Source organism: Leptonotus elevatus, chromosome 7 (genome assembly GCF_054856555.1).
Source record: "Leptonotus elevatus isolate MCC_2025b chromosome 7, RoL_Lele_1.0, whole genome shotgun sequence".
NCBI lineage: Eukaryota > Metazoa > Chordata > Actinopteri > Syngnathiformes > Syngnathidae > Leptonotus > Leptonotus elevatus.
The window spans coordinates 26,780,122-26,794,438 of record NC_141245.1 but is presented as its reverse complement, the minus strand read 5'-3'; the positions used below and the strand labels follow the sequence as shown (position 1 = coordinate 26,794,438).

Sequence of the window (14,317 nt, the reverse complement as noted above, 5' to 3'; positions counted from 1 at the left end):
CTCATGGTCTGCAGCGAGACTTTGTTTGTTTTTGTTTTTTATTGAGCAATTATACACAAACAAATAAGGCACTCATGTATCATCAAATGACAAATGACTTGACATAGATTGAGCAAAAGCATTCCAACAATATAATTGAACATAGAAAAGAAAAGAAAAAAATCAATTAAAAAAACAACAACAACAACAGAAATTATATTTGTAACTAAGAGGACTATAACAAATCAAATATTTCCAATAAAGAAACGAAATGAGGGGCTTTACTATCCAAAACCAATTTCAAAGATTTACAAAGTAGTAGAAAGTCATTTTTCCAGTGTAGTGAACACGGTTTTGTTTTAAAATATCTGCAATTGTGGTGGAGGGGGGAATTCCCGAAGAGCAACAAAACATTCAAAACGAATTCTAATTTCTTATCTTCACCAAACAAAATAGACTCATCTGTCAGGGGGGGATCACATCACAGAACACACAATTATTGACTTCAAAATCAAACTTCAGTCTTAAAAACACATTTTTCGGGTACATTTCGTTCAAAAATTTGAATTGGATCTCTTTTGCTTTGGGAGGTCCTGGAATTCTTTCCTATGTTTTTAATCTTGTCCATCTCAAATTGTTTCAACATAAATGACCTCTTATTTATTATTAATCTAAGAGCATTTTCCTGATAACCTCGTTATTACACTTACAAGCACAAAAATCCAGTCCGTCAATGCACAAATCTCAAACTTTAGGAGACTCCAGAATTTCCAATATCTTCTTTCACCTTTGCTCTTAAAGAGCTCGCAATTGCATTTGTTATGGTTGTGCATTCCGTTAAACGACATTGTATTTGGTATTTTTGACAAAAGTCTTCATGTAACAACAGGTTGCCATTTTTGTCTAACAAGTGCGCTACGGCCTTTACTGCTTTTGAATTCCACTCTGCCCTACAAACGGATTTCCTGTCAAGCAATATGTATCCATTATTCCAGATTGGGGTTGCAATTATGGCAGTACAGTCATTTCCAATAGAGAAATGCTTGTTGATGAAAACCGGACAGTTTAACTGGTGGCGATCGACATTCAAAGTCACATCGCAACAGAAATTCGATAACCCCCACTTTTTTGAAACTGACATTAGGAACAATAAACCAAAATGAATCCTGATTCGTAACAAAAAGATGTCAGCCATTTAAACTTCAAGACTCCATTCATAACATCAAAATCAACCCTAACTCTTATACTACCGTCTCCATAACATGTCATTTTTCCTTATGTACTGGCATCTGTTTCTCCATATGAAGCTAAAATTTATAGTGTTTATCATCTTAATCATTTGAGTCGAAATTGGTAAAAAAAAAAAATGCAGGGTTGATAATTCTTGACAGGCTCCTCCCCCGTCTTTGATAATAAAACCCTTCCAAAAATGGAAACATCTCTTTATAGCCATCTGTTTAAAACAGATTTACATTTGTCCACAGTTTCACAGATATTCATTTTTTTCCTGTCATCATTTGGTCCCTCGAGATAACAATCCCAAAATATTTGACTTTCTTTTTGACTTCAAAATCACACACAGATTGTAATTGGCACTCGTGTCATGGCAACATCTAACAAAAAAATCGAGTTGGGTTGTAAACCAAAAAAAAGCCTTTGAGAAAACATCAATAGTTTGTCGAGCCAGTGGGACTTGAGCCACACTCTCCAAAAACAAAGTTGCAGCGTCCACTCATTGACTCCAGCCCTCTCATCCAACTGTTTTTTGTTTTTTTAAATTAAAATAGACAACATTTCAGCAAGCACGATAAACAGTCATGGTGAGCTCCCACAACCCAGTTGAGTTGCTCTCTTAGTGTCAAACCTGGCGGAAGTGCCAGGGCCGAACCCTACTCCACGATTATTGCCTTGAGAAACATTCCAGGAATGGGATCTCAAACTCGAGGTCATTCGCGGTCTCGACAGCAGGTGGCGCCATTCGCTTGCGCCTTTTCCCTGAAAGGGTGGGGCCGTTTCGCGGGGCCAATCAGAAAGTAGACACGCAGTTTTATCAACAAACACGCGCGCGCGCACGCGCACGCACACACAAATGGTTGTGAATAGGAGGACGGGCTTGTGCGTGACGTCCAACAGGGTGCGAACTTTTCGCAGCTGCTGACTGAAACCTCTCAGGACAGCAACGCACAAGGATGAGGACACTCCAGGATCCCAAGACTTGAGGACTGGTACACTGGTGAGTTTGGAAGTCAAGCTAAGGTTGACGTTGTGATGATGATGAAGATGAAGATGATGATGATGATGATGATGTTGTGTGATCAAGTCGCTGGTGTGTTGGCTAAAGAAAAGATGCCTTGTCAATTGTAGGATGTCTGAAATTTGGCCCGCAACATTTTCAAAACCTGAAATGGCAGCGGCCCTGGTAAACGTTGCCTTGTTGACTCGTTGGATGGACGGCGCGAAGCCGACAGTCTCCAAGTTGTTGTTTTTTTATGGTCAGGCGGTCCTTTCGTGCGTAAGAAGACTTTAGAAAGGGTTGTCCGTGTTATCCGAGTCAGCAAATCCATCCTGAAACATCTCCAGTTGTTCCAAATGCTGAGCATGAACTGGAAGACCAACTTGGATTCTGGCCCACTTCACTGCGGATTTGAAAATATGCGTGAAGATTCTTTTCCTGGTTTTGTAATCTCTCGACGGCCTCGTCCCGCCTTACTTGAAGGGTCGCAGGACTCGAAGAAGAAAGTCCACATTTGTGATTCCGCTGCTAAACTCGGGTTGATCTCTCCCTTCTCGGGCACGGTGACGTCCCGCACCTTCTGACACGACTTCCGTCTGGAGTTGAGGCGCGTGTGTGTCTTATCATTTGTCCTCTCGGGATCAAGTGACGGACGGACGGACGGACGGACGGATGGAGAGTCTGCTGAGGAAGGAGGCCTGCCAGAGGTTCTGTTGAGGGAGGCAGTCATTTGTCTTGTGCGGATCCGTCACAGTGTGCTTTGGCGCCGCAACAAAGAAGGACAAAGTCCGAGGCTTGGACCGCCGGGAAGGTCGTCGGTTCCTCGCTAGCCTCTCTTGAGGACTGCAAGAAGTCAGGGCGGGCAGAATTCTCCCGGACCCTTTGCATCCTAGACACCACCTCTTGCAGTTCCTTCCTTAGGTAGGCGCTCTCAAACCATGCGCCCTAAAACCGGCAGACATGACGCCGGCTTCTCCCCTCTCGCTATGAACGTCGTCAAGAGTTGCCTCGTGGGCAATTTTGCACATTTCTGCCGTGACATTCTTACACACCTGAATTCTCGAGCTCTGCAGACGCCTGATTAACATCCTGGTCTTTAGAATCGGCTGCATTGGAGGACAGAAAGATGTCAAACCCGCAGGATCAGGATTGGGGAAGCCTGCTGCTGTTCACTATTTGATCAATGGCGATGTTTGTCATTCTGTTGACCAGTCCAATTGCCGTGGCAACAAAATGAAGACGAGTGAAGATTAGGACGCACATGGGAAGTTGCGCTGCTAACTTCAACTGTTCCAGGAAGATGAAGATACGAGGGGACCGGGAGGTGAGCACTCCGATCAACATGGAAGCCAAGACAGACATCAGCTACGGGAGCATCGCCATGGTAACCTTTCACATCCTTGACGCTCTTCTTCCAAGAGTCTTAGCAACTCGCTTAGCAATTGCGACAAAATCTCGGCCGCATGGGTTGTCTTGCCGCAGCTGGCTGGGAACGATCGATGGATCGATCAATCGATCGACCGATCAATCGATCGACCGATCAACCGATCAACCGATCAATCGACCAATCGATCGACCGATCAACCGATCAATCGACCAATCGATCAATCGATCATTATTCATAAAGCCCTTTTTCCTACAAGGCAAAGTGCTTGACATAGTTTAAAAACAAATCCCCAGGCCTCCACAATACCGACCCACGAAAAGAAACGATGGCCTGGGCAAGAGCAGGAAGGCGAGCGCGTGGTCACGAGAACAAATGTTGACTTGGAACAAGTTGGGAAAAATGTTCTGACTTCACTCTGTGTGCTTCCCAGAATGCTGCTGTGCCGCCGCGGGACAAGAACACGTTCAGCGACGGATCCACTCGCATCGGTGAGTCAAAGACACGTTAGCGTCAATATTAGCTTAGCAAACAGGCGTGACTTCCTCCGTGTTTGACAAGACACAAAGTCAGCAGCAGCCGAAAGAAACAATGCAACACAGAATGGAAATTGATGCCACGTTAGCCCAGCAGTCAAACGTGGCCAGACAGGCCAGAACCCGCCCCTCAGGAGGCCCAATCCAACAAGTCCAACGCAGTCGCTGCTAGTGTTCAGTTTTGTTCAGCGGACGGCGCGCTGACAAACGTTTACGTAAACCTGTGAGCACGCGTACAAAAGATAACCAGGATTTCTTGACACAAAACTGCGATGAATGGTCGGCAAAATTCACATCTCAGAATGCTCGCATCCACTTCAACCTCTCAAAATCTCAAAACACGAGAGCATATGATGTCCACTTAAGAGCACAACTGTGTACCCATTGGTCAGATTTTGTTCTGGCGTGGGAGGAGCCTCATAACCCCAACGTGGAGGACAGCAAGGCCATGAACTCGGACCACGGCAAGTGGAGAGAAACTTTCCTGAACAAACTGAGATTCTCGGGAGTCCTGATGGAGAAGGTGAAGACAAACACGCCACGGAAACGAACCGACTGACCGATCGCATTTGACTTTCGCTCGTCTGCTGTCCAGAGGGAAGTGGTCCAGACCAAGACCAGGATCTGCTTCGTCCTTCTGAGTGTCCCCTGGAACGTCCTCTGCTACTACGCGGAGGAAATCAGTTTGCGCGTCCCGCTGCAGGTGAGAGAGGCCGAGCGGGCTGACGGCGAGACGGACGCTCCGACGTCTTCTTCTTCTTTTCTGTCTTCTGCAGGTGGTCAAAACTTCCTCTGACAATTGGTCAGCTCGTGTGCTTCAGTGTCTGGCGCTGTCCAACCCGCTGGCACAGCACGTCCCCAATCAACCGCCCGATTTCTACACCTGCCAGTTCAGGACCAAAAAGCTGGAGAGGTTCGGATTCCTCGCAAAACACCTCCCAAGTCACAACGAGGCTCAGCGCAACTGCAGTCAGATCAGGAGTCGGGACCGGAGTCCCAAAAACTGCTGTGCGGTACTTGGGCTTTTCCAACGTAACAGGCTGTTTGATTTGCGTCTTTCAGGTTTCTGGGGAGTGAAGACAGAGAAAGTTTCTTCAAGACAACCCAAAGACATCAAGTGGTGAGTTTTTCTCTTGTTTCTCGTCACATCCCGATCGGGAGGCCGAACCAACAAGCAAACAAAGCAACGGCTTCAGGATGCTTCATTCGGCGGGCGGACGGGACTCCGCCTACTCCTCAAACACACACGAATAACAAACACACACGCCCTTCAGTGCTAAGCTAGCCTAATGCTAACATGCGTGTAAGCGTCACGGCCAGAAGAGAATCTTGTGAGAATGTTTGTTGTCAGAAAAGACAAACTCCAGAGAAGGAAGCCGCTCGCCGCTCGGCCGCTCGGCGCTCGGCCGCTCGGCGCTCGAACGCTCGCCGCTCGGCCGCTCGCCGCTCGGCCGCTCGCCGCTCGGCCGCTCGCCGCTCGGCCGCTCGCCGCTCGGCCGCTCGCCGCTCGGCCGCTCGGCCGCTCGCGTGTCTCGTGCGCTCGTCACACACACACCAACACCGCAATCTTAACCAGACGCGCGTCTGCGTGTGCTGCAGCTATACGAGATCCTGGCTCGGACTCCTTATGGCTCGGTGTCCAAAGGCAAGGTGGGAATCAACCGTCTGTTGAGCGAGCAGGTCTTCACATCGGCGTACCCGCTCCACGAGGTCCGCTTCCAGCAGAACTGCAGAAAGCCGCCGTCAAGCGCGCCCCTCTAAAAGGTGTCTTTCCTGCAGGGTGGATTCCAGATGCCCAAAACGCCAAAGCCCGCCGAGTCTTTGGGTCTCAGGCAAATCCTGTACGGGTACTGGGCTCAGTGGTCCTGTTGGGCTCGCTACCAACCTCTGGACCACATCAGGGAGTACTTTGGAGAGAAGATAGCTCTGTACTTTGCCTGGCTCGGTAATTGCAACATCTTCTCTGTATGTTTCCACGATCGTGGTCCACCTTTGCCGTATGTTTCCATGGCGACGGTCTGCAGGGTTCTACACGGGCTGGTTGGTGCCGGCCTCGCTTGTTGGAACATTGGTCTTCCTGTACGGTTTTTGGCTGATGACCACGGATGTTCCAGCGTGCGTAGACATGTTCCAGTCGCACACTCCGATGCACACAATCCACTCAAGCGTGTGCGTGTGCGTGTGCGTGTGCGTGTGCGTGTGCGTGTAGGAAGGAGTTGTGCAACAGCGACGGCAGCTTCGTGATGTGCCCAATTTGCAACATCTGCTCCTACTGGAACTACTCCAGCATCTGCGTCACCTTCAAGGTTGCGCGTCCGTCCGCCCGTCCGTCCGTCCGCCTGTCCGTCTGTCTGCCCGTCCGCCCGCCTGTCTGTCCGATCACCTGAATGTGGTTTTGTCTTTGTGTCCATCTGCTTGCAGGCGGGGATTCTTTTTGACAATGCAGGAACGGTCTTTCTCAGCGTCTTTATGTCCTTGTGGGCTGTCTTGTTTTTGGAGTACTGGAAGAGAACGTGCTCGTCTCTGTCCCACCGCTGGGACTGCACAGATTTCCAGGACATTGAGGTACCTGCAGCGCCCTCGTACCACGACTGAACCCTCGTTGCGTCGCATCCAGTTCCCGTGAGCTTTAGCATTAGCATCAGACCGCAGTGGCTATGCGGAGTGTCTCGAACCACGCCGGAAAACAGGTTGGCGGACTTCCCGCGTGCGCCGCGAGATCTGCGATAACGACGGGCCAATGCCATGACGGTTTTTAGCCCAACTGGCTCGAATGTTGTTCTCTTTTTGCGCTGGCATCTTCGCATTCAAGTTAAATAGAGCACAAGTCCAGCGTCGGAGCCGTTGATTTGCAGGCTTTTGACTTTCTGGACCTGGATTTGGCACCCCTGCCCGGTAGTCGCTGGTGATCCCAGCAGCCTTCGTGTCCCTCTTACTGAAGGCGGTCGGTCTTTCTTTTGACAGTTCTCTGTGGAGGACGTCTTCGGACGTCCTCCGTACGGCAAACGTGACAACCGTCGGCGCAAGACGCAACTTCAGTGTTGACTACTTTCACCGAATGCAGCGGATAAAAGTCAATCTTCAATCTCGTTCTCTTGCTTATCGTACGTCGTCCGTAACCTGCCGTCTTCGTCCTCTACGGTAGGATTTGATACAAGTGAAGGCAAACCTTAGATGGGGTCCTCTTGCGTAAAACCACAACCGTGCAGACCTTTCTACAGGTCCCGGTCTGCCGCCGTAGGACTCGGCCAGTCGTCCCAACCGGAAAGCAGCTCTTTGTCCTGTTTCGCCCAACGCGAACGTTGCACAATTGTCCGTAAAGCTGCGCGACCTTTGGCAGGAGCTGCCGCGACCCGAGTTCACGGCCATGGCGCCCATGACGACGAGGAACCCTCTGACGGGTGCAGAGGAAGCGTACTTCCCCCAGAAGAAGCGCTTGAATCGAGTGCTGACCAGCTGCATGGTCATCGGCGTCATGGTGAGGTCTCGGCGCCGCCGGCAGCGCCGCCGGCGCTCAAAAGGGGCGGGGCTGAGCCGAGCCGCTGCGCTTTGCTGCTTGCAGGTGGTGATGGTCCTGATGTTCCTCATTGCCATCATCCTGTACCGCTCCATCCTCAGCATTGTCATCTCCAAGTCCAACATCAGCTTCTTCATCTTCTCCGTGAGCGTTCCCGCACTCAATCGGAGCCAAAGCACATCTTTGGCGCTCGAACTCTTTAACAAGCAATCAGTCAAGCGCATTCCGCGGCCGAGACGGCGCCGACCGCAAATGCCAGCTCAGCTGTTGATAGAATCACTTTGGGTTTAGAAAGGACTTTTTTCTATTATTGAAGAACTTGAAAAAAGCGGTGCTGTGCGGTGCACCAATAACATATTTTATTTCCACAAATTGAAAAAAAAAGCCAGCGTTGATAAAAAAAAAAATATATATCTAAGATCGCTTCATCTTTAAAGTGCATATTTGTTTGGAAAAGTAACGTTTGCCATCATGACGCTGGATTGTTGTTGAAAGAGGCCAAAGGAAGTTTTTTTTGTATTGCTTGTTAAAGGGTTGCAAATGTGAAGGGGCGGGGGACGCGTCCTTGAGGGACTCGACCCTCGTCAACTTGACTGGTCTGCTTCCAGGCCGCCAGAATCGCCAGCCTGACGGGATCCGTCTTGAACCTGCTGGTCATCCTCATCTTGTCTCGCGTTTGCATCTCGCTCGCGCACATCCTCACCAGATGGGGTCAGTCGCTCGCACCTTGCTCCTTTTCACAGCTCCACTCGCTCCTTGAAGGCCTCTTCAAACACAATAATGGGACCATCCCCCGCGGGACACGCCCACCAGAGCGGAGATGTCAAATCTCGGTCGGGAAAGTCCAAATCCTCCAAAGTTTGGCTTCTTCTTTAGTGGCAGGTCAACCAGCTGCCTGCGAAGAAGCAGCTGCGGCCAAAGGAGGGTTCGGACCTTCCCAACCTGGATTTGCACCAGAGAAACAAATCAGGAACTCTGTCATCTCATCAATCAATCAAGCAGTCAATCAATCAAAACATGAATCGACCGATCCATTCGTGTAACTCACAACAACGACAAGCACGTGGCCACGCCCACCACGGGGGACGCAAGCCCACAACCAAGACTGAGAGCTGAAGAAGCCGTTTGGATTTAACGGGAAATTCGTGTGTGCGTGTGTGTGCGTGTGTGCGTGTGTGTGTGTGTGTGCGTGTCAGAGATGCATCGCACTCAGACCAAATACGAAGACATGTTCATCCTGAAAGTGTTCGTGTTCCAGTTTGTCAACTTCTACTCGTCGCCGGTCTACATCGCCTTCTTCAAAGGCAGGTGAGCAACAAACTCGTTTCCTGGCCACTTGTCGAACCGTTTGCCGGACTTTCTCTGCGTAACACGTCGACAACGTTGCCATTTCCGCACTTCGGATAAGCTGCCAACAATGTGGAACTTGTTTTGTCGGCGGCCCGCGTGCTCGCTGGTGTTGCCCCTCGGGCCGCTGGAACTGGTTCCGCTGACTTTGGCTGCGCGGCTTGTGTTGCAGATTCATCGGCTACCCGGGACAGTACATCACGCTGTTCGGCGTGCGCAACGAAGACGTGAGTGCCGCCCGCCCGCCCGCAGTGGCTCAAGGGACTTTATGCCACGGAGGAGGCGGGACTTCCGGGTTTTTACCCATCAACTTGGTTTCCGTTTCCGGTTTGCGACGTGCGGGCCGCGTCCCAGCACTTGCGCTTCCACCCTCGGTTGCGCGTTCCCGTTGACGGGTGCGAGGCTGCCAGTGTGTCGTGTCCGTCTCGGCGTCCCGAGCATTTCAGAGAGCCGAGATGAGCGGGAGCGCGCGGTCGGGGGGCGCGAGTGTTGGAACGCCGGAAACGGCGCTGATGTGTCAAACCCGGACGTGCGCGGCACCTCCCTCTCGTTCTCCCGCTGAGCGCGACCTGTGCTTGTGACCGCAGTGCGGCGCCGGCGGCTGCCTCATCGAGTTGGCCCAGGAGCTGCTCGTCATCATGGTTGGAAAGCAGCTCATCAACAACATCCAGGAGTTTGCCTGCCCGTAAGCTAACATGCTAAGCTAACGCACACGGTCTGACATCCGCGCTCACCGGCGCCCGGCACGCGCACACGCATGCGTGCACGCGCACACGCACGTGCACGCGCACACGCACGCACACACACTCTACCTGAAGACGAATCTGTCTCGGACTAGTATATAAAAGTTGGAGCCACCTAAGAAATGGAACTCCTCGTCCGTATGGAGGTCAAAGGTGAAAGAAAAAGGCCCCTTTGATTCTATCAAAGGCCTGCCTGGCATCCAGCGGCAACAACGCCGCATCCTTTTCAAGACTTGCCTTATATGACGAAATCCTTGGCATTTGTGTGCAACCCCATTTTGAAGCTTCCCTGGCTTCAAAATGGGGGTTGCTCCCGCCAACGGTGAGGTGGCTGGGGCATCTCGTTATCAAACGACTCGTTGAACATATTCCATAATGGAGTAAGCAACTTTTCTTTAAACGCTTTACAGAAGAATTTTGCCACTTTTTACACTGAATTGCATTTGAAATGTCTTCAACACGGATGCCACGTGTCCGTCTCTTTTTTTTTTAAATCACGTGTTTTCCGTACAGTGTTTCCAACAATCCATTGTTTGTCCATAAGTAGCTAACACTGAGCGGCGACCAATCAATTGTGCCTCTATGGGATTGGCTGGCAACCAGTCCAGGCGGTCGCTGAAAGTCAGCCGGGTTCGAGCGTGGCCTACCCTCGACCCAAAGGAGGACTGACGTCTTAAAAGACAGAGGGATGTTTTCTTGGCCCATTTCCTGTTTTGTTGTGTGCCGGCAGGAAGTTGCGGGCGTGGTGGCAGAAGAGGAAGCGAAGCGGGAAGGCCAATGATCTGCTGGTAGAGCAGGAAGAAGCGGAGCGAGACGTTTGTCCCTGGGAGGTCGACTACCAGCTCCTGCTCTGTGAGGGGCTCTTCAGCGAGTACCTGGAGATGGGTGAGTGGACACGCCCACCGACATCGCTGCGACGGCGTCCTGTCGCCTCGCCAACACGCAGCCACGCGAGGGGACGCCAAGCAGACTTCATTTGACACTCCAGAGGATCACATGTCTCGCAGGGAGGGGGGGAGGGAGCGAGGGAGGGAAGAGAGAGAGAGAGAGAGTGTGGACGGACGGCCACGCCGAAAGCGCCGTCGGCTCGTGCCGGTGCGGCTGAGCTGACCCAAGCTGCAGGATGGGCGGGCGGGCGGGTGGATTGTGTCGATGGAGGCGGCGTGATCGGTCGCGGAGGGATTTGCCAGTGGGCAGGAGCATATCCAGAACTTGACAGGGACGCGAGTCAAGTTGAGACGGCGCCAGGGCTCGCCGAGAGGGACTTGCAGCTGCTGATGAAGGCATGGACAGGTGTCCCGGACAGGTGTCCCGGACAAGATGGTGGCCGGTGACCGCTGGAGTGGGGAGACAAAAAGCCGACTTGGTGACCGATTGATCTGCAAGGACATTTCTTGGATTGGATGACGTGACTTGTTGATGTGATCTGCCGACCCGTTTGCGTTTGTCCGACGGGCTGTCGGAGCGTCTGCATGCGATGAAGCCACCTTGTGAGCCAAATATCACGAAAGGTGTTGCCAAGATGGAATCAAGGAAGAGCAATTGAGGTTTGCAAGTCAAAGTTACGGGCAACGAGACGCAACAAACGCTGCCGTCACCAGGAAAGACAAGCAAGGAAGGTTCAAACATGCAAAAAAGTTGAATTGGCAAAACGAGTGCCATGTTTCGGTTCTGGGGGGTCGGGTTTTTGTTTCGCTTTCTTTTGTGTGTCTCGTCATGTCAACTGGTTTAGATGTATTTAGTCTCCTGTCTTTTGTTCAGTTCTTGTCGGTCCATTGTTTGTTGTTGCCGTCCATGTCAAGCCTCGTCGTCCCCCCCCATTTTGCCACGTCAGGATTTCTAACCTTGTAGCCCCCCCGGACTGCGCCTCGTCACAACCGCATTTGTGTTCTATTAAAAACCTTATTGGACTTCACTGGCTCTGCGTCCCCGCACTTGAGTCCTCAACCAGGCCGCTTTCCTAACAAGCAGAACCAGAGAGCAGTTTGGAAGCTCACGAATGCGGCAAAGCGAGCCGAAGAAAGGCCCGTCGCGGCCAAAGTGCCGCTCGGTCCTGTGAGCGAGCGCGCCGCTGCGACTGGACTGACCAATGAGGGACTTGCTCGCGATGCGCTTGCCCCTGAAGACGTCCTCCTTGTGCCTTTCAGTCATCCAGTTTGGCTTCATCACCATCTTCGTGGCGGCGTGCCCCCTGGCGCCCCTCTTCGCCCTCATCAACAACTGGGTGGAGATCCGCTTGGACGCGCAGAAGTTCGTCACCGAATATCGGCGGCCGGTGGTGGAGCGGGCGCAGGACATCGGCATCTGGTTGGACATCCTGCAGTTCATCACCTACATGGCCGTCCTCGGCAACGTATGACCGCACCGGACGCGGCCGTCCCGCCTCGGCGCCGCGTCGCGCCATCGCTGACCTTTTGCTCCGCAGGCCTTCCTGATCGCCTTCACGTCCTCCTTCCTGCCTCGTCTCTACTACCGCTACACCCGACGGGCCGACCTCAGCGGCTTCATCAACTTCACGCTGGCCACGTCGCCGCGCAACCGCAGCCCGGAGGCCGCCGGCGCCTGCAGGTAAGGAGCGTTCGCGGACGCCAATCGGGATGGAGACAAAAGCGCGACACGGAGGTGAACGAACGAATGTTGGCAATGTTTCCGTTGTCAAGCGTCCGAAGAATGTCCAGAAAATGATGCATAATGCTAACTTGTTATGATCACGATCTTAGCCCCGATAGAGTCGAACCCTCGCGGGAATGACCGGACGTACGTGGAGTTGTTTTAAAACTTGGAGCAGTAAAAGAAGCGAAAAGATGTTTTTAAAATTGCACACCGGACTTGAACAAGACGCTTGCAAGGGTTTGCGGAGTCGCAAAACACCCGCCGTCGTTTTTGAACATCGCCAACTTCCAATTGTCGGCCTTTCTGATGTCCGGCTCATCTTCAGGTATCGCGGCCTGAGGGACGAAAATGGCGAATATCTGCCCGAATATTTTCACCTGCTCGCCATACGACTCAGCTTCGTCATCGTCTTTGAGGTCAGTGTCTCCGTACACGTCTCACGAGTGCCATTAGCCGTCTTCAGGCGTTAGCAAAGATGGCGCTAACGGACCTCAACGAGTATCGTTGGCGCCGTCGGCGTCGCGCCTGCGCTTTGACCAGAGGTGTCAAATAGGTCCAGGTCCGGAAAGGAAAAACCCGGCGGCACAGTTTGCCTTTAGCCACATTAGCCGCAGATGCTTCAACTCAGCCGGCAGGTAAATGAGCTCCCACCTGCGGCTAATGTGGCTAAAGGTGGCAGGGTTCGGACTCTCCGGACCCGGATTTCGGACCTCTGCGTTGAGCGCGCTCGCCGATTGCTGGCGGCCTCCGTGACGTTTGCTGGTTCCCCAGCACGTGGTTTTCTTCGTCGGCCGCCTGATCGACTTGATGGTCCCCGACATCCCGGAGGAGGTGGAGCTTAAGATGAAGCGCGAGCACTACATGGCCAAGGAGGCGCTGGCCGAGAACCAGGTGCGACGCTAGCAAAGGGAAGCGGGTTTGGATTTGTGCATTGTCTTCCTGACGCGCTGTTTGCTTTGTGCCGCGTGGCGGCGGTCGCGCAGGGCCTGCCCGTGATTCCCGCGCAGGCCACCGACTGGTCCGGCGAACCCCGGCAGCGGAAATCTCGGCCCTCGCCGCATCCCGACACCGTCATGAACATCTCCGAAGAAGCGGACGAGCCGCCGGGGAGCGGCTGAAGACGTTCGCCGGGACGTTCCAGACCTTGCGGAGATGTTGGCCAGGATTCTTTCGCCGTCGCTCGTCCTCCCGCCGGACGACTTTGCCGGACCGCCGTGACGGAAAGTCCCTCAAAGACGTCAACTTTGGCTTGCAAGCGCTTTCTGAGGGTTCAAACAAACGCGCACGCATAAACGACGATAGGATTCTTTTTGTGTAAAAAAGATTCTTCTTTCCTTCAGCCCCAAATCCAAATAAATCTATTGGAACGCGCGCGCGCGAGGAGGAGAAACGGAGCAGATGCCATCGACGGTCGAACCCGCGACTTGCTTTTTCGACCGCGGGTTCTCAACCGGTGGCTTGTGGACATGTTTTGGGCGCGGCTCGGTCCTATCAATCCTTTTCAAATCAATTGATTGTAATTACGGGGACGCGCAGAGTGGAAATTGTAATAAATGTTGCTACCCGGACGTCCCCGGTCGAGTTTGTTGCGTGGCGACTTGTGACCCGCTGCCGTCGCACTTCGTTCGGCAGACCCTCGCTCGTCATGTGCGGGAATTTGCATCGCATCTTCTCAATCAGCGCAAATGCAGCAAAATGATGCTCGATTCGCATCAAGCGCTTTGAAAGGTTTTGTTTACCTGCGGTCGCAGGTGAGAAACGGCGCCGTCGATTCTCGTCAACGGATGCGTTGCTCCGGTCCTCGAGAGCCGCGGTCGAGTCCTGCGTCTTTCGGAGGATTTCCTCCTCCAACACAGCTGATTCAAATGGTCAGGACGGTAACCCGGCCCCTGATAGCAGAGCTTGCTGGTCATTTGAGTCAGGTGTGTTGGAGGAAGGAAACATGAAAAACCGCAGGACCCGAGT

The 14,317-nt window shown here is 52.4% G+C and overlaps 1 protein-coding gene across 2 annotated transcripts; it reads left to right on the top strand.

Annotated features, from left to right (window-relative positions):
- The first annotated feature begins 2,073 nt into the window (after positions 1-2,073).
- Positions 2,074-13,920, top strand: ano7 (anoctamin 7). 2 transcript variants are annotated; one of them, XM_086079730.1, is made up of 24 exons: positions 2,074-2,212; positions 3,425-3,596; positions 4,030-4,087; positions 4,525-4,655; positions 4,728-4,835; positions 4,909-5,045; positions 5,195-5,252; positions 5,732-5,842; positions 5,912-6,077; positions 6,157-6,247; positions 6,342-6,438; positions 6,554-6,697; positions 7,473-7,610; positions 7,695-7,793; positions 8,258-8,360; positions 8,846-8,957; positions 9,169-9,223; positions 9,584-9,681; positions 10,470-10,624; positions 11,887-12,092; positions 12,165-12,307; positions 12,678-12,768; positions 13,124-13,243; positions 13,336-13,920. In XM_086079730.1, the coding sequence occupies exons 2-24, from the start codon at positions 3,474-3,476 to the stop codon at positions 13,468-13,470; spliced, it is 2,679 nt and encodes an 892-aa protein (XP_085935856.1). In that variant the 5' UTR covers positions 2,074-2,212; positions 3,425-3,473; the 3' UTR covers positions 13,471-13,920. The 2 variants fall into 2 exon arrangements, with proteins under 2 accessions (XP_085935856.1, XP_085935857.1); XM_086079731.1 differs by having other exon boundaries at positions 2,146-2,212; positions 3,509-3,596.
- Positions 13,921-14,317: the final 397 nt, after the last annotated feature.